Here is a 20,416-nt window from a genome sequence, read left to right on the forward strand (position 1 = left end):
ATTCGTGGCACTACTATGATGTAATGATACTGTCCTCCCTGTTGACAATTACCCGAAACCTGAAGACTGTTCACTTTTAAAGCTTGAACTTTTAAACTTGTTGCCTTTTAAAACTTGAGTGCTGTTAGGTGTGGTGGCACACACCTATAAACTCAGAACTCAGGAGGCTGATCTGACTTTAAGGCCAGCCTTGGACTACATAGACCCTGTCTCAAAAACAAACAAAAAAATCTTTAGTGCTTTGTTTTTTATTGGTCCTTAGGCTATGTATTGGCAATATGTACAGGTGGTTTAACATATCAAACTGTATTTTTCTCTGTTATTTATGTCTCGATATTAGGTATGTCTTCCTGTGATACATTTAGTCCTGCCAGTATTGCACCTCAGGGATGGTCTATACCAGCCCCAAACTCTGCACAGTCGGAATCCTTTGTTTCCCCAAAGGAGTTTGGGGAACCTCCACAGCTGGCCAGAGGTAAATCTCTCACTTTCACTGTCAGTTAATGCTTGCAGCATCTGTAATCAGTATAAATCATCAGGCATACTTTTAGCAGCGTACAGAAGATACAGATACATTTTCAGAACCATCGCAAATATTTTTAAGCTTATATTATTGATATAGCTGAGGGAATTTAAATTATAGGAGAACTATGATAGTTGGGATTTAGGAGCTGTAGGGGAAGGAAATTTTTGTGTGGTTGGTTTTTTTTTTTTTGTACTGGGGATTGAACTAAGGACATTGCCCTTATGAGGTAGGCACAGTGCCACTGAGCTAGATACCCGGCCCAGGAAAAGGAATTTTAATATTGTTCATTTTTCAAGATACATAGTTAAACTCAGAGTGAAAAATTACTGGCAGTTTTGTAATTGCCTGACAGGATTAATGCATTTGGTAAGTCTGAGCAAGTGGGACTTGGAGGGAAAGAAAAATAATGAGTAAGAGAGCTTTGGTAGTACATGCCTGAAAATCCCAACATTTTGGAGGCTGAGGCAGGATGGTTGCCTTGAGTTTGAGGTCAGCCTACATAATGAGCTCAAGGTCCGCCTGGACTGCGTTGTGAGACTGTGTCTCAAAAAAACAAAACAAAACAAACAAAAAAAGAAAAAGAAAAAAGAGAGCCTTAGTACATGGAACGTAGGCATGAGTATATTCACCTGAAACATCTGCTTTTTGGAAAAATCCCAAAATAAGGACTATGCATTAGTGGTATAATGGAGAGCATAGCTGTCTTCCAAAATAAAGACTAGACAGTACTATTAAAAAATCCAAACTCAAATTGGGATGGGGACCACAGAGCTCATAGGTTTCTTTCAGGAAGATTGTACCTCTCATAATTTTCAGCCAATAAAAAACGGAGAGGGGACAGGGATTTAGCTGAGTGGTTCTGCTGTCTTCCTCGAAAGTGCAAGGGCCTGAGTTCAATCCCTGGTACCAAAAAAACAAAAACAAAAACAAAAAACAACAGGGATAGGGACTTGTGTGTACCTATCCATCAGACACCAGGCTTGTAAAACTGACTGCATTGAACCCCCGCTTTTGCTGTCCTTCGTGGCTGTGGAGTCCTTGGGGTGGGGGCAGTTTGGACAAGTGAACCCATTTCTCACAGAAGCAAAGAATGCAGATTTAGGACTCTGGGGTTTTTTTCTTGATAGGACTGGTACAGACCAGATGTCTCACAGGTTTCTGTCCCACTACTGGTTCTGTAACATATATCTCGAAGCCTATATTTTCTCTCCTTTGCCTTTTCTCCTACACCACTCATCCTGTCAGATCATATATTTTGTTCCTCTAAGTGTTGGGATTGTCAAAGACCACACAGTATACATTAACTCAACTGCTTCTAACTGTGTTTTGTGGTCACAAAAGCCAGATACTCTTGTGGCCTGAGAAAGTAAATTTTGAATCCAGAACTGTTGAGTGGACAGCTAAGTGTTTATTTAAGGTCTTGATGTTTATTTCCCTTAGAGCTGGCCAAGGAGATAGAATTGGCATCAGTAGAAGACCAACCACTGATAACAGCATTGGATATGATGACAGGACAGAAGAAAACTGACATGGCACCATCTAGAGAAACAGAGGTGGCGCTGGCCGACATCATGGCACCAGCCACAGAAACTAAAGTGGCTTCTGCTAAAGATACAAAACAGCCCACCAAACTGGACGTGGCAGTAGTCGAGGACACATGGACATCCCTTGAATCAGATACATCCCCGGCCAAGCACGTGGCACTGCTCACAGAAACAGAGGCTGCTGCATTAAAGGACATCGTACCACACTCAGAATCAGATGTGTCTTTGGCCAAGGATGTGGCTCTACCCACAGAACTGGAAGTGGCCCCGAGCAAGGATGTGACAGAGAGAGCACCACTTGTACTGAAGGATTTGGCCCCACAGCAGGACATGGTTCCACCCACAGACTCAGAGATCACTCTTGGGAAGGAAGTGATGTCATTCTCGGAAATAGAGGCAGAACTGGCTAAGGACACTGTATCATCCATGGAAATATCTCCAGCCAAGGAGATGGCTTTGTCCTCAGAAGCAGAGGTGGCCCTGGCAAGGGATGTGGTCCTGTCCCCAGAAGCCCTGGTGGTCTTGACCAAGGATGTGGCTCTACCCTTGGGAACTGATGGGGTCTCAGTGAAGGATGTGGCTCCACCCCTAGGAACAGAGATGGGCTTGGGCAAGGGTATGACTTCACCCCTAGAAACAAAGGTGGGCCTGGGCAAGGATATGGCGCTCCTCCAAGAGACGGAAATGGCCCCAAGCCACCAAGAAACAGAGGTGGCTTTGGGCAAGGATGTGGTTCTGCCACCAGACACAGAGGTAGCCCAAGTAAAGGATGTGACTCCACTCGTAGAAAAGGTTGCAGTGCTGCCCTCTAGCACAGATGTGATACTGGCCAACAATGTGACCCCAGCCAAGGATGTCACTACAGCACCCTTAGAAACAGCGGTGGCAGCAGTTCTGAAAGACACGCAAGTGGCACAGAGCCAGGATGAGCTAAGTGAAGATCCTCAGCTAGAGTCTCTCCAGAGTGAGGCACAGTCCCCTGCACCTCCTGGCCTGATTTCAGCAGGTATGGGTCTCTGCTTACTCTTACTATTCTGAGGGTCTAATGTGCAGAGGACTACGGCACAGATGTCAGGCCAGGTAAAATGCAGGCAGGCTTGCTGTGCTGTCCAGTCTGTCACATTGCTCCTCTCCTTGGCAGCGCTTCCCCGTCTTCCCCTCCTCCAACTTCAGCATCTTGTCCATCTTTATTCTCTGCTGATATCTTTGGTTTTCTTCCATATAATTGAAGCAATAAAATGGAACAGCCACAGACTTTTCTTAACCCCACCTAGCTAGTGACTTGTATCTGTAGTCACAGACTCTGCCTTCTTTCCTGATTTCATAAGCCAATTGTTCTTACTGCTAATCAAGGCCAACCTTTCCTCTCACTTGGCACCAGTTTCCACCTCTTCTTTCCTAGTCAAGTATGTTACCCTATCCATTACACTCTTTCTGGCACTCACCAATTTTATACTCCTTCAAGTGAGGCATTCCCCCCGATATATAAACATTTGTAATTTTTCCCATCTCAGAAGACAAAAACCAGGTATGGTGGTACATACCTATAATCCTAGCTACTTGGGAGATTGAGGCAGGTGGATTTCAAGTTCAAAAAGACCCTGGACAATGTAGCTCAGTTCTAAAGAGAAAAATAGTCAAAAACAGATACCCCACTAACTCTACCTTCCATCTACCTCTCCACTTTTCTGCTGCCTTTTATTAGAAAATTCCTCAATAACAGTTCCTATCAGCAGTTACGGTGATATACACCTGTAATCCCCGTACTCAGAATTGAACCCCAGGGTCTTCACCCTGACCTAGAAATATTAGCCCTTTTAAATTTTTCTAAACTTTTTGCAACAAGGTCTTCTTAAGTTGCCCATGCTGATCTTGAACATGCAATCCTCTTGCTTCATTCTCCCAAAGTGCAGGGATTACAGACATGAACCACTACACTTGGCTTAAGCAGGAAGATCTTAAGGTCCTGGCCAGCTTGGGCTACATAGCAAAATCCTGTCTCCAAAGCAAAACAACACACACACACACACACACACACACCTATTTCTGTTCTCAGATCTGGTGGTTGCAAAAGTAGCTAAAATAATGTTTCTCTGAAATTTATACAGTTTTTACTATTACTTTTAGAACCATCCAAAGCCCCAGACGAAAAGCACAGCTTGCCAACAGATGAAGATTCTGGGTTAGAGAAATTAGAACAAAAGAAACCACTCAGTAGTCACCCTTCTGAGCCTTCTTCAGCAATTTCAGGTAAGTCAGGAAAACAGAGTGGGCTTTGTGAAGCAGCTTGACCAGGGAAGGATGGTGTGAGGATGGCACACCTCATCCCTCTCTCCCGGCTACACAGTGCTGATCAGCGGTATAGTGTAGGAAGCTGCTTTTGTTTCTTCAATAGCTTTGTTTAAGGCAGAAAATCAGCCTGTTAGGTGTTAAGTGCCGCTGTGTCAACTCAGGTCACTGAATTTTGGTCCCGCCCAGCTGCTCACTGTTCTCTGGTCATTGATATGTTACTTATGCAGCTCAGTTTACTCAGCTGTTAACTGAATAGATTGGTCAGCTGTTCTGTAAACCCTTGCTCCTTATATGTGTTCCCTTGGCTCTGTAGCACCCCACTGGCTGGGAATATGTTAGAAATTCAGGGTCCTAGGCTGCAGCTGGACCTTCCCAAGTATAATTCTCCTTTTAACAAGATCCCTGGATAATCTTTATATAAACTTTGAGACCAAAAAAAAAAAAAGGGCAAGGGATTTAGCTCAGTGGTTCTGCTGCCTGACTCGCAATCACAGGGTCCCAAGTTCGATCCCTGGTACCAAAACAAAACTAAACAAAACTTTGAAAGGTATTGCTCTAGGATTCTTTCTAATTTAAAGTTTGATTATTCAGTGATCTTTAAGGTGATATATTTTTGGTGATAAGCCAGAAAACTTAGGAACATGGTTATCAAATTTTTTATTTTTTTTGGTACCAGGGATTGAACTCAGGACCTTGTGCTTTCAAGGCAGGCATGGTGCCACTGAGCTAAATCCCCAGCCCGGTTATCTTTTCTTTTTTTTGAGACAGGGTCTCACTATGTAGTTGAGACTGACCTGGAACTCACTATATAGCCCAGGCTCATCTTGAACTCACAGCGATCCTCCTGCCTCAGCCTCCCAAGTGCTGGGATTACAGGTGTGTGCCAACACACCCAGCCCGGTTATCTTTTAATTTTTCCTTTTCTATAATTGTGATTGGGACATGAGCTCCTTGGCGACAGGGGCTGTGATTTATTTCACTCTGAATCACAAGTTTGCATTCCACCTAGCACCAGGTCGGAGCTAAATAAGTCAGTTCTTTAGTGTTGTTGTAGGGAATGTACATGTCAGTCTATTTTATTAAGTGCTTGCTAATTAAATACAAAATAGACCCTACTACAGTATATAGTTATGTAAAAACTAGTCCTTTCTCTTGAGTTATTATTATATTATATAACTTGTATGAAAAGAAAAGTTTCCAGGAATGAACTCTGAAAACAGATTTACATAATAATGGAAGAAAATAGAAAAAGAGATGGCATCAACTAGCTGCTGATTAATTGCCAAGTTAAATGTAAGCACTTGGAGATTGCTACAGCCTCAAAATTTGTGAGGGAAGCTGTAATTAACCTGAGATGTTAAGTTTATATAGAGTAGGATATGGACATTGGGCCCGGGGATTTAGCTCAGTGGTGCTCCACCTGCCTCACAAGCACAAGATCCTGAATTCAATCCCCAGTACCAGAAAAAAGAAAGGATGTGGACAAGAATAAAGGGGACTATTTTTACATATTTCAGAGCTGTTTGAATCAGCTCATTGGGTCAGACTTAGCAGCAGTGGTTGTAACCCTACTCTTCCTGAGACTTTTTCCAGGAGCTTGGATCCATAGTGTGATCCTGAAACTTTTCCAGGGATGTTCATCCTAATTATTATAATTGTTTTAAAATTATTTAACATTATCTGTATTTCTCTGACTTTTGGGAAGTACATTTAGGAACAGAACATTGAAATGTAACATCCTTGTCTTCTGAAGTAGAAAGTCTGGTTCTGGAATGATGAGAATTTTTCTCTGGCCAGAAATACTAATTCACTGTTATTTGTTTTCCTCTCTCTTTCATTTAAGTAGCATAAGGCTGGCCTTCTGGTCTACTTCCCAGAACCAAGCCGGGACTCATGTAATATTAGTGACAGACTCTTAGAATTGTAAATTCTGTCGAAAATTATGAATGTTTATTCAGTCAGTAAATGTCACGAAAAAGAGACAAGGAGGAGAAACTTAACCATCTTGTAGAATTGGGACTTAGGTATGAATTAAAAATAATGACAATAGAAATAAATTGAGATTTATTGGCAGTAAGTGTTTATTAAAGAGTTTAGAATTGAAACTTTTGTAAATATCTTTGAAATTAGTTTAGAAGATTTGAAAATTTTGTAAATATCTTTGATAAAAAGATCCATTCCTAGGATGATTCCCTCTGGTAAACCCAGTTAAGGGTGAAAACTGTTTGGAAAACTGTGATGGTGAAAATAGAATATTTAACTGAGTCACTAAATGAACTTTGTTGTTGTTAAGAAGCAATAACAAGGACTTTGTTGTTTGGAATTTTAGCTGACTTCATGTATTGCAGGTGCCTCTCCCACACAAGGCAGACAAGTTTGCAGACCCAGTGACCACAGGGCAGCCCGGCCCAGGCCTGCCAGGGTCCTTCCTGAGCTGCTGGGGGGCTCTTCTCCTTGGAAGACTCTTGAGCCCAGGCTGGGCCCTGGCCCTTGGGCTGAGTCAGATTGGGTCTCTCGCTCTTCTTTCTGTGGTGAGCCTGGGAGCCAAAAGAAGAGTGTTCACACTGACTGCCCTGAACCCCAGAGGGATCTTGGCAGGGACACCTGGGATACAGAAAGCACCCCAGGGATGATGAAGAAAAAGAAGAAGAAACCAAAGCAAAAGAGATATTCTCAACCCCGGGCAGGGGGACCCTGGGATGACGACAGCATGGATGAGCCTAGAAGTCACCCCTCTGCTTCTGGACCCCAGGAACCTGGGGTCCTCGCCAGCCAGTCTCCCACACTGAGCCCAGAATATGGATTTGTTGCTAAAGAAAACAGGAGAAGGAAGCATATGCTTGACTCCAGAGCAGCTAGACAGAGAGGTGAGAATGTCATCTCAGAGAGTCTTAGCGCTCCTTCATGTCCAGAAGAACCTCCAGCAACTACAGTTAGTGCTGAGCCTAAACTAAGAGTAGAGGAAGAGGGAAAAGATAACAGTTTGGCGCTGAAGAGCCAGGATAAGAAATTGCCACAGCATGATGAATACAAGCCAAAGCCTGTACCCCTCCTGAAGACTGTGGATAAAAGCCAGACAGGAGGCCTTGCTGGTCTGGAAGGACCCCTGACAGAGGTTCCTATGCACGCAATGGCATCTTCTTCGGAGACCAGACCCAAAGAGGATGTGACCTGCTCTCCTGTCTTGGAACAGAAGGTTATGGGTGGAGCTTCAAAACCCATAGCAATGAGAGAAATGCCTACTATTGCAGCCACATTGACAAGTAACCCACTAGAAAATAGTCTAAAAGAAGGGAATGATGGAAGTAAGATGACTCAGCTGCAAGACGTCAAACAGGAAGAGTCTTCAGAAGGAGTCAAAGAGGTTAAAGAACTAGAAAAGGAAGTGCTTCCTAAGCCAAGAGAAGAAATCAGCATCTTTGCTTTTGAACAAGCACATGGCCAAATGTTAGGTCAGGCCTCTGGGCGAGGAAATGAGCCATTGAAGAGAGCGACAGGTGATAGCAAAGGCAAGAAAGGGCGGGGAAGTTCTGGAAGAGTGAGGGGGTGTTCTGGGAAGATGAGAGCAAAACCAGAGGTGCCATTGCCTCTGGACTGTGGCAAGGATGGAAGGGCTGTTCTGGGGCCCAGTGAGCCTGTCCCCAAGACCGAAAGGGTGACTGCTGAGGAGAAGAGATCAGGGCTGGGGTTGAGTTCTTCAAAGCTACCAGCGACTGTGACTGGTCTCCCCGAAGCAGGGGTGGCAGGGGAGCCCAAGGAGATGACCAGCCCGAGGGTAGGAAGTGCCATGCAGGCCCTGAGTCCCCTAGAAAATGGATCAAGCTTGACTCAGCCTTGTGATGGCATAGAAAGAGGAGCCACAGTAAAAAATGTAGGCTTCACTAATCAGAGCAAGGAAGAAAAGTGGCCTTGGGTGGCCTGTGAGTCGACTCCCCAGATTTCTGAAAAGCCTAGAAAGAGAGATAATGAAGGCAAAACCAAAAAGTTTAAAAATAATTATCCCATACAGCCTACTAGAATAGAGGACAAAGAGGAAATCCTCACCCCATCTTTTGTAGGGAAGGATGGAGACAGTACTTGTAGTATTTCCCTGATGGGCCTCGTTTTCCCCAAAGCGCCAGACCCTGTGTTCTCACATACATCAGATGCACCCGTGGTAGAAGTAGTTGACAGAAAGGGTAAGAATGTTGAGGGTAATTCAGTTGAACTTGGGGCTCTCAAGGGGAGTAAAACACACACAAGCAAGGATTCTGCTGTTATTGACCCAGCTCCCAGGGTGACAGATGTGAGCTGCGCAGACCAAGCCCAGGTGGCAGGATTTGTTCCCTTAGTAGTGTGTGAGGAGAACAAGACCCATGCAGCCAAGGGCCACACAGCAGTGGCTGACAAACCAAATAACAGGAATAATGATGGAAAAAATAAAAAGATTAAAAGTAGTTTGCCCGAGGAGCACATTCTGGAGAATAAGATAGATACAGCAAAAATACATGTTCCCATGGAAACCTCGGGGAACCACAGAATGGAAGGAATGGATTATGTGGATGAAAACAGAAATATTACATTTACCTGTCCTGGCACATTCTCAGGGCTACTATCTAAGTCAGCTCCTCCACAGATTCTGGAGTCAGCACTCTGTGAAAAGCTGCCCCATCCTGTTTCTCCAGTAGTAAAGGAAGGGGATTCCTTACCAGACACTTTGGCAAAAAGTGGACAAGAAATAACCCCGGCCCCGAAGTCCACATTATTAGAAGATAGCTGCAAGAAAGATGGAGTCCCACGGCAAGAAAGACCCAAGGCCCCCTCTGCTGTTATGCCCTCTAGAAGCAGAGCAGGAGATGTCCCACTTTCCACAGCAGCCATGGAAACAGTTAACAGTCATGGAGATCCCTGGCAAAAGAATAAAGGTGAGCTTGATGATCCCATGAAAAATGAAGCAGGGGCAGATGAGGGGCGAGTGGTAGGAGAATCTGAGTCGGGACACCACGATGCCTCTCAGTGCTCAGTTGGGCAAACTGCAGAGCCAGCAACACGAGGTCACCTTCTTACTGAAGTGCCTGCAGACGAGAGCCTGCCAGGAGAGGCCCGAGGCCTAGGAGCAAAGGCAGACAGGGGTGGCTCCCCAGCATCTCCAGTGAACCCAGAGCAGGTAACTGAGAGAGGCTCTGTTCCAGCCCAGGTTCCTGACTCATTGGGAGACAAAGCACAAAAACTCAACTTCTGTGAGGACCAAAATGCTAAAGGTAGAGATCCCAGGGCCTCAGATAGTGTGGAGAAGGAGGTAGATTTGACTGTTTTGCCTCCAAAAGGTGAAAAGGATAAATCAAAAGTAAGTAGCCCAGCTTGTAAAGTCACAGAATTGGAATGTGTTTCCCGGCCAACACCAGAGCTCCATTCCAGTTTCTCATGTGTCACAGTTGAAGTTCCTCCTGCAGAGATGGATGATGAGTTAGTAATGACTGCTTCTAAGGGTCTCCAGCTCCCAGCACTCAAAGATAACATTGTAGAAGCACCTCAGAAAATGACAGAAAAATTGGAGCCAAAGACACTGTCCAAAGAGGGAAGGGAAGATAAAGGCAGAACAGCAGAACCAATGAAAGGCTACATGAGACCTACCAAATCCCGAGGATTTACTCCACTTTTGCCAAAGTCTGCAGTCCAGGAACGAGAGAGATCCAGGCAAACAAAGTCCATTGGTATGAGCCTGCCATGGAGAAATGTGTGTGCTTGTGACTTGAATCAGCATCCACAAGGCAAAAGTTTGTGCCTTGTTTCTGTCCAGACTCTAATTATGCTCAATAATCACTGGTTTGTTGGCATGAAAACCTGTAACTGCTACTTAACGTGCTTTCTGCAGCCAAGGCATGCCTCGTGTTTAGCTTGAGAAGGCTTGGATGCATGCCTCTAACTCAGCACCCAACCTTGGGTTTTAGGTGAAGTTGAATAGAAATCCTATTACCACCCTATTCTTAATCTAGAAAACAAATTGTGCCTCCTAAGGAAGGAGGATAAATCTTAGTGGTAGAGTACTTGCCTGTGATGTGTGAGGCTCTGGGCTCAGTCCTCAGCCCTCACTCTCAGAAAAAAGTAAAAAAGTGCTTCCTATGTGAAAAGTTTACAGCCAAATTTTAATCATTATTTGGTATAAGGATGCACAGGAGGAAAGAAAATACTCAAGTCTAGCTTAATATATGAATTTGTGTGTGTGTGTGTGTGTGTGTGTGTGTGTAGCTTGTGCTGATGAAACAAAATATCTAAACTGCTTTTAGTTCAAATAAAAATGATCTGTGTTCTTCTGTGACTATGGCGGCCTCAGACCAGCGTTGTAGTCACAGACTTCATTTCTAGTAGTGGAACACAAGGTCTCAGTGATGTTCTCTGACCAGCTTGCTGCTTATGGCTGCTGGCCCACGGTTGCAAGCAAGTTAGTTTTGGGCATACTCCGTGTCTGTGAAACAGTCTGCAAGACTGGTTCACGTTAGATTCTTAGTAATTTTGCCCTTTTGGACTTTAACCAAATTCGAATGAAATTGATGTGGGGCATGAACCATGTGCCTGTAGTCCCAGCTCTCGGGAAGCTCAGGTAGGAAGATCACTATGAGTTCAAGGCCAGCCTGAACTGCACAGCAGATCCTGTCTCAGTCAGTCAATCCATCAAATAAAGAAAGAAGCCAGGTGTGGTAGCATAATACCAGCACTTGGAAGACAAGTGAGTTCGAGGCCAGCCTGAACTACACAGTGAGACCCTGCCTCAGAAAAAGAAAGAAAAAAAGAATGAGTGAAATTGAAGTGATTCATAAAGATTTCAAAATAATCTTTTATCCCCCTGAAAAGCATACACTTAAAATAATGACTTTCTGAGCCTAACCTTCAAAAGTTGTTTCTTTGCCTTTGAGGATTTTCACAGTCCACAAATGATACTGTCTCTCTTTTTTGGTACCGGGGATTAAACTCAGGTCCTTGTGCTTGCAAAGCAGGCCACCAAACCGCTAAGCTAAATCCCCAGCCCATGATGCTGTCTCTTAATCACAGTTTCCCAGCATGTATGATGCAGCCGCTAACTAGAAATTTTAAAAGTAGAAGCCACAACAAAAGCACTCGGGTTGATCTTAGTGTGCCGGTCCAGCTTCTGCAGAGTCTTTGGTGTGAGAGTGTGTTCTGCATGGTGTGGGCCTGTTCTTGGGGGTGAGCTGTGCTATGCATGGATTTGGACCCAGTAAGGAATACTTGCTGTGAATGAAAATGTGAACCATGGTTATTTACATACGAAATTCTCATGATTTCTGCTTTTCCCCCTTCCTCTAGCTACCCTGTCACCAAGGCAGAAATGCAATACAGTCATGTGTAGAGGGCCTTCAAGCATCCTACCCACATCTTTAGTTTGGATTTCTAAACTAGCTGCTTAGTTTTAGCAGTGATCCAAAGGGTAACATGTAAATTTCATGAAAACCTAGCCTGGATTTCCAAAGAAACACTTTTTTACTCAGTTTTGTTGTTTTGGCTGGTTTTTATTTGTTCCTTTGCAGCCCTGGGGATTGAACCCAGGGTCTTCACACTGAACTACATCTCTAGACTTTGTTTTTGTTTTTGTTTTTTGAGACAGGGTCTCATTATGTAATTGAGACTGACCTGGAACTCACGATGTAGCCCAGGATGGTCTTGAACTCACAGCAAGACTCCTGCCTCAGCCTCCCGTGTGCTGGGATTACAGGCGTGCGCCACTATGCCCAGTTTAACTTTTTTTTTTTTGGTACCTGGGATTCAACTTGGGTCCTTGCACTTGCAAGGCAGGTTGCAGAACCACTGAGCTAAATCCCAGGCCCTCTTTTTATAATTTTAAACTTTGAGATAGGGTCTTGCTAAATCTCGAAGTTACCCAAGCTTAACTTGGGCTCCAACATGCAGTCTTTCCGCTTCAGCCTCCTCAAGTGCAGGGATTGTAGTCTTTGTAGAAAGAGGGTTCGTTCCTCTTGGGAAACAGAAGTGCTGCAGAGGTTTCAGGCCTGCTTTGGGCAGGCCAGCTCAGGGAGTGTTCTGGGGGTGACCTGATGGAGTAGTTGAGGGGTTGAGGGTGAGGGACGGTGGGTAATGAGGTTGAGATAAAATGGTTTCCCTGTCAAGCCTTTTCTCTATGGACATTTTGTGCTTTGTTTTTTGGCAGGGTCTGTTTTCAGGATGGCCTTGAACTCCCTACGTAGCCCAGTAGGCCTTGAACCCTCAGTCTTGGATGCCGGGACAGCATGCCTGTCAATGTTCCATATTTCTTAAGCTGATTTTTGCTAAGTTGTGAATAGGTTGGCACTGTTACATGATACACAGGAGTATGCAGTAAGTCTAAGTCTTCTATCCTCCAACTTTCACTGTTCAGAGGAAGATAATTGTAAAAGTATTTTATACATCTCCCCTTGCCCTATTGTTCTTTTCCAGAGTTGTTCTGAGGATTTTTGCTTCTTTATTGTTATAAATAAACTAGAGAGTTGGCTTCTATAGTTCTGTTAAAAAAAAAAAAAATCTAGTCAATGTATTTTTTGGAATGGCAACATTTCTAAACTATCCCAGGGAGCCAGGCCTGTTAATCCCACCACTAAGGAAGCCAAGGCAGGAGGATTGCTGTGAGTTCGAGGCCAGCCTAGGCTACATAGTAAGACCCTGTCTTTAGATAAATAATCCCAGGTGCAGGTTGGATTTTTCTCTTCAGCAGCATAATGCCGTTCACACTTCCAAGAGTTACCTGTCACTGTATGGTGACATTTCTCCTGACAGAGGCTGTGTGTTTTTAGCATAGCTTATTCCAGGGTGTCCAGCAGAGGCTGTACAGGTGCTAAGCTACAGGTGAGCTTACGGCTCTAACACAGTCGTATGTGCTGCGTACTGGACCAGCCTTTGTAAATGTCAAGGCTGAGACCCTGTCTTTAGATAAATAATCCCAGGTGTAGGATTCACTCCTCTCTGAATCATCAGTGTTAACTGATCTTCCATATTTTGTCCTCATTTGTGTTGTGGTCAGATAATGTCACCCATGGTTTCCAGTATTTCATGAGTAAAGATATTAGTGGTGTCAAGAGAAATAATATCGTATACTGAGTGAAGATTGTGTGTTATCTGTAGGTAGATAAGAGATAAGGTTAGCTGGTCTTTGTTCTGTCCCCCACCCCCAACCTCTCAACACTAGAAAGGATTCTCTCCATTTTACAAGTGAGAACATGGGCATTCTCAGGTTTAATGCCATACAGATAGTGAAGTGACCGAGCTAGAATTTGTACCCAAGTCTCTGTCTCTCTCTTTTCGAACTCAGGACCTTGAGCTTGCAAGGCAGGCGCGGTGCTACTGAACCAAATCCCCAACCCCAGTACCCAAGTCTCTTAAGTCTAAGTCTCATGCTTTCTTCATTCTCCCTTTAGAATAACTTTCCCAAAGTTTTAGGTTCCTCTAAAGAAAAAGATGTGCATTGGCAATTAGTTTTTATTTTTTTGGTACTGGGGATTGAACTTGGGTCCTTGTGCTTGCAAGGGAGGCGGCACCACTGAGCTAAATTACCGTCCCAGCATTGGCAATTAGTATTACGTATTTTTATTTTAGTTTCTAGGTACCAGGTAAATTCTTTTTAGTTAGAGATGTAAAGCCGCACCATGATGAAACAGATTAATTCAAGATTAGCGTCTAGGTCATTGGACTCAATCTAGCATTTTATTCTTTTTTTTTTTTTTTTTTTTTTTTTTGGTACCGGGGATTGAACTGGGGTCCTAGCGCTTGTGAGGCAGACAGCAGAACCACTGATCTAAATCCCCAGCCCTAGCATTTTATTCTTTACATAGAGTCTGTGGTGGATTTGTGTTTCACTCTTCGTATCCAGTATAATATTTTACATGTATGTGGTGCTTAAATGTAGGTTCTAAATATAAATGAATTATCTTCTTTTGACCTTACTCTGTTTTAAAGGTGACAAAATGGATATATTGTTCTAGATGCTCCCACCTACTGTTTTCTCTCCTGTTCCTTTGTCAGGCCACTCTGAAATTTAGGGCAATTTAAGCAGAAGGCTTATTCGCATATCACATACATTATGGTAGACAGGGAAAATTAACAAAACACTTAGGAAGCTGATGCTCAATCTGTCAAAAAAGACCTTCTTGCCAGGCATGGTGGCACACATCTGTGATCCCAGCACTTGGGAGGCTGAGTCAGGAGGATTGCCATAAGTTTGAAGACAACTTGGGCTCCGTAGTGAGTTTGAGGACAGCCTGAACTACATAGTAAGACCCTGTCTCAAAAAAAAACAAAAAAAAAAGCCTTCTTGTGGACAAGAAGCACAGACTGAAAGGATGTTTCATGTTGGATTCTAGTATCTGCTCTGTGTTAGCTCTATCCTTGGAAACTGAGAGAATGGCAGTGCACATAGGGTGTTGTTATGGAGGCAAGATGGTTAGAGACCCCTGGAAGGAGGCCGTTCCTTTGTCATCCTGAAGCCTGGTCTCCTTTTTATCTGGCTTCATTTCTGCTTCTTTAGCTCATCAACTGTCTGCCAGCATCTGGGAATGTCAGTTTATCGTGGGAAGTTCTCTTGGTGTGAAACTCAAAGTAATTTATAAACCCAGAATCCTAACAGTTTCAAGGTCCTTGTACATAAATAAAACATGCTCAACAGATGAAAAAAATCATTTTGTAATCTTAGAACTTGCTACTATTTTACAACTGGAGAAGTACCCACTTGATAATGTTTTTGCTTGACTATAGCATCCTTAGGAAGGGCCTTTACTCATTGCTCTTCCCACTTGTTCTCACCTTTGGTAGCTTTTTTCTTATTAGTGTATCAAGTAAATATACTAGGATTCTGTATGTCTCACATCTAAGAAGAGCAATCATTTATTGAAACATATATGTCCAACACTAAACTCATGTGTAGACGTCTATGGGTGTGGTAGAGGGGATTGAACCCAGAACATGGGCACTGAGCTACCCAGCTCCCCCGCAATGTGTTGTGGGGTTTTTTTTGTTTGTTTTTTAAAGTCAGGATTTTGCTATACAGTTCAGGCTAGTCTTGAACTCACTGTGTAGCCCAAGCTGGCTTCAAATTCTCAGCGATCCTCCTGCCCAGCCTCCAGGGTACTGGGAATACAGGCGTGTGCCACCATGCCTGGCCATTTTTTTTTGTGTGTGTGTGTGTAGCTCAGACTGCCTTAAATACACAACAGTCCTCCTGCCTCAGCCTCTTCAGTGCCTCTCAGCAGGCATGTGCCACTGGCTAAAGTTTTATATTTTATTTTGAGAAAGGGTCTCTCTTAATTGCCCAGGCTGAGCTCAAACTTTGAATCTTCCAGTCTCAGCTTCCCAGGGGGCTAGGATTACAGGTGTGCACCACTGTGTCTGGCTCTAAACTCTTTTACCTTCAAACAGTCCTGAGTGATCTGTGCTAATATATTTCTTGTTTTATAGAAAAACATTAAATGTTTTTTGTAATATCAGTTTAAACTTTTGACTATCCTATTGTGATTGATTGGGGCTGCTGGGGGTTGAACCCAGAACCTCACTCATGTTTGCTCTACCGCAGAGCTGCTATCCTACTGTTTGGTGTTTTGGAGCGTTTGAGGATCAAATCTAGGGCTCTGTGTCTAATGAGGATCAAATCTCGTGGTAAAGCATATGCAAGTGCTCTACCACTAAACTACATCCACAGCCCCTAATATCCTGCTTTTGAAAGGAGGCTCTTGCCTGCCATGGTTGCACAGACCTGTAATCTCAGTAATCTGAGGGGCTGAGGCAGGAGAATCAAAAGTTTGAGCCCAGCCTAGGCAACTGAATGACTTAGAGAGATCCTGTCTCTAAATTTAGAAAGAAACTGTATATATAGCTCAGTGCGAAGGTCCTAGGATCACCCCCCCCCAATAACAAATAAATAAAAGATTTAAAAAAGAGGAGTTGGGAATTTAGCTTAGTTCTTCCTTTTACAGTCTCACCTATCCCTCACTTTCACTCTCATTTTTACCATCTAGGTTACAGTAGCTTTAAGGGATTTGGGAGAAAATAATAAACAGTTTAACTTTTGAGTTTAATTGAACTCACTATGTTGCCCAGGCTGGCCTCAGTGTCTCAGTGGTCATCCTCAACCTCCCAACTACTGGGATTACAGTGTGCACCACCACACCTGGCCATATTCACTTCTTTGAAATATGATGGGAACATTCAAGGGGCTTTCATTCTCACTTTTCCCTATGATATATCCACTGAAACAAGTCATCTCATGTCTGAACAGATTGAAATTGTGAGACTTTAAACTATTTTGCAGTGGTGGTGATTTGTGTAAGTTCGAATAAAATCTGCTGGTCATAGAAACCCTGTGTATTGTTCTGCAAATAGCACACAACTTGATTTGGACTTTTGATATTTCATTCATTCAACAGATAACAAGTGTGGCTATTCCCACATTCTGAAAATAGCTAACAGTAAAAAAAAAAAAAAAAAAAAAAAAAAAAGTAGGTAATAAAACACATTCTTTTTAGGATTCCGGAATGGGAAAACTAAATTTAAACAGATAGTTTTACTCCCAGTGAGAGAAGTTCTTTTACAAGAGAATAGAAGAAGCATGAGCTAGATGCTACGGGCATGTAGAACAGAAAGGGACTGAGAGCCCTCTTGGGAGAAGAGGAGGATCTGGGGCCTGGAATGAGTCTGGAAGTGTGATCAAGAGTTTGTCGAGCAAAGTAGGAGAAGCTGGCATAGTGGCATAGTGATGTGCGAGTTCGTGGACTGTTTATTGAATAGCACATATTGGGCTGTGCCTGGCATAGAAGTTGTTTGGGAAACAGATCTGTGAAGGATTTTTGAGATGAGATTCGGAAAAGGAAGATAAATTCCTGCTGGGTCCTGATGTCCAGTATGTCTACCTCTATAGGCAGAGAATCATAAGAGTATGTTGGGATGAGTGGAGCAAAGGTTGGTGCTTTACCTAGTTTTAGTTGAATGATTTCCTTTTTTGTGGTTAGGTCATTGGGAGGGTTAGTACCATGCATAAAAGAACACAAGCCTGGGGCTGGGGATTAGCTCAGTGACACTGTGCCTGCCTCACAAGGACAAGGTCCTGAGTTCAATCCCCAGTATCACAAAAACAAAACAAAACAAAACAAAACCCACAGGCCTGAAACTTCCAAGTTGCACTTCTTAGAAGACTTTTTAGGGTATGGCTATGTAGTTCAGTCTGGCCTTGAACTCACTTGTGTATGTAGCTCAAACTGGCCTGGAACACACAGCAACCCTCCTGCCTCAGCCTCCAGAGCACTGGGATTATAGGTGTGCACCACCATGCCCAGCAAGATTTTTCATACAGAAGCATTTTAATGCTTTGGGTTCACATAAATCATTACTAGCTTCAATTCCCCTACCCAGCCACCCACACATGGTACTGGGAATGTAACCCAGGCCTTGTGTATGCTGTGCAAGAGTGCTACCAAAGAGCTATACCCCCAAGCTCAGTGTTTCTCATTCTGTTAGTTTGCTTTCCAGCTTTTGAAAATAAATCAAGGAGTGTCATGATTTCTTGAGTTAAACATGTACCCTTCTAAACTTCAGTAGAATATGGTTTTGTGTATATATCCCACAGCCATCATTTGTTTCTAGGCAAGAAAATAGATTTGTAACTTCACAATCTTCAGCTTGTATCAGTAAAAAATGTCACCTGTGCACTGGGAATGTAGTTCAGTGGCACCACACCTGTCTTGCAAGTGCAAGGTCCTGAGTTCAAACCCCGGTACCAAAAAAAAAAAAAGAATGTCAGGAGACAGTAACAAAGAGCATTTGGTCAGTCTGGAAACTAATATTGCCTTGGTAACTGATAAGAAAGAATGTGAGAAACCGGTCGTGGAATGTATAAAAAGCTGAAGGCCCTGAACCCATTAAGTACCAGTACATCATCTGGGACCAGTGACCTAGAGACAGTGCCAAAGCCCTTCGAAGTTTAACAAATCTGATAAAAGTCTTAGAAACCACCTTCTCACCAGACACATGGAAGACCCATGCACTTTTTCATACATATGTAAACAGAACGAACTAGAACCTCATTCCATGCCCCCGCTTCGTGGGATGAATTGGAGAGAGCTTTAATGGTGACGAGGGTCAGGGCAGAAGACTGTCTCCATGCATCTGTTCTTCCTCTGAGCAGAACCAGACTGTGTGTCAAGCCCTATACTGGGTCACTAGTACTGTAGAAATAGAAGTTCTCAGAAGAGGCATACAAATAAAAACTTGCCATATGTCTTCCACATCTTTCACACAATTCATACTGTATAGCTCTTTTTTCAGGGGGACCACATATCTGGTCTATATATACAACATAAGCTATGATACGGAAGATGTGTTTCTTTTTCACTGTCCAACTTCCTTCTGGTTCCTGCTCTTGGCTTCTTGGCTGACTCACATTTTGAGGTCTGATATTTAAGAATGGAACCACTGAGGTAGGATATGTGAGATTTGAAGGGACTTGCAGTTCTAGTTATTGCCTTAGCCTTGGTTTGTTTGCTACTAGTACAGAAGTTCTAAGTACGCTAGCTAGAACTAAAACTACTTGCCTCTAAGGAACAAATCCATGCTTGGACTTTGGGGATTTCCTGCTGCTCAGAGTGAGGCAAACTCAGCCTGCCAGCTCCTGGGACAGGACAGGCTGCTGTAAGCCTCACACTTCCTGCCCCCAGGCAGTGCCCTTGCCTGAGGCCTGGAGCCCCCCAGCTTGAAGTAACATTGTGACAGGCACATAGCAGCAGACCCCTGGTTCCCCCAGTGTGTGTTCAGACCTTTTAATTGTGATCTGACTGTTAAAACTATAAAACTGGAAAGGACTGTAATATGCCCCCCATTTTTAGATGGAGAAATGGGAGCTGAGAATGGTTAAATATATTGGTCAGAATCTCAACTAAGTGACAGAGAGATTGGACAATCTGGTCTCCTGGCTTCAAGTTGAATTAGTGTTTTCCCCACCAACAAAAGTTCAAAAGTATCAGTGAGTGGAAGGGTTTGTGTATGTGTGTTTTGGGGGAGGAAGCTGGTTTTTAGGGAGAGGATTGAGGCTTACCTGAATTTCTGATAGCCTCTAAAATATGCCTCTGGTGTTCTGAGAGCTGTTTGGAGGCTGTAGCATGGGAGCACAGCCACTTGAATAGCCTTGATGAGGAAACACCCTCCTCTATGTGTTGGTGGTGCCTGTTGGGAGGGAGGCGTGTGCAGCAGTGAAGGAGGAAGGGACATCTGCCAGCCAGCCCTGGCGATCAGTGAGGTGACAGGTGTTGCAGCCAGGTCACCCTCACATCCTTCCTTTGGTATATTTTTTCCATTGCAATGATACCTTCCCTACTTCTAGACCTTAATCATTTTTATTGTACATTGTGCATACTTAATTGTTATTCATCTATATGTACAAAAAAGGAGAAAGGCAGAATTCAACTGTTTCAGTACCAGTGCCTTTCTGTACCCAAGACTCTTTATTTTTTCCTGTTAGTAATCAGAATCATGGGGCCTGGGATTTAGCTCAGTGGCACCGCACCTACCTCGCAAGAGCAAGGTACTGAATTTGATCCCCGGTACCAAAACAGAAAAGAAAAAAGTTAGAATCATGACCCTCTTGGCATCCCGTTCATTCATTATATACCCTACATTTTGCTTAGCAAGAGCTTTGTTATACACTACAGTCACCTTGTTTCTTGCCAGTGAACTCTTATTGTGCTTTGACATATTCTGCAATAAAACTAAAGACCAAGAGAAAGGAGAGGTGTATGTGAGGTTCAGTTCATGTTCAAAATAGAGTTCAAGTGGAAATTCACATTATTTAGCTTTGCTCCACTGCTGTTTCTAACAATGATCATTGCCCTTTTTGGGTTTGAAGTTAATGCAAAAGGCATATAAGGCACCCTGCTAGCATCTGAAGGTTAGGTTGGGAATGGAGAATTCACTTTCCACCTCACTCCTGGTCCCTAGCAAGCCTCAGTTCCTTGTGGCTTAGGCTGCTCAGTAGGGCTGCTTAGTAAATTGCCAGCCGTTTTCCCAGAAGCTGCAGTCTTTTTTTTTTTTTTTTTTC

General features: G+C 43.5%; 1 protein-coding gene across 12 annotated transcripts in view; it reads left to right on the forward strand.

The window, feature by feature from the left end:
- The window catches only part of Map4 (microtubule associated protein 4), a 124,715-nt gene that overhangs the window by 77,815 nt on the left and 26,484 nt on the right, over positions 1 to 20,416 (forward strand). For 9 of the 12 annotated variants that reach the window (XM_010624303.3, XM_010624311.3, XM_010624305.3 and 6 more), the window contains 4 exons: positions 341 to 475; positions 1,967 to 3,076; positions 4,198 to 4,320; positions 6,711 to 10,055. In XM_010624303.3, coding sequence (XP_010622605.1) covers positions 341 to 475; positions 1,967 to 3,076; positions 4,198 to 4,320; positions 6,711 to 10,055 — 4,713 coding nt within the window. The remainder of the gene's footprint in view (positions 1 to 340; positions 476 to 1,966; positions 3,077 to 4,197; positions 4,321 to 6,710; positions 10,056 to 20,416) is intronic. The other 3 variants (XM_033762612.1, XM_033762611.1, XM_010624313.3) reach the window with 1 other exon arrangement.

This window comes from Fukomys damarensis, unplaced genomic scaffold (genome assembly GCF_012274545.1).
Source record: "Fukomys damarensis isolate Sample0158 unplaced genomic scaffold, DMR_v1.0_HiC HiC_scaffold_12, whole genome shotgun sequence".
NCBI lineage: Eukaryota > Metazoa > Chordata > Mammalia > Rodentia > Bathyergidae > Fukomys > Fukomys damarensis.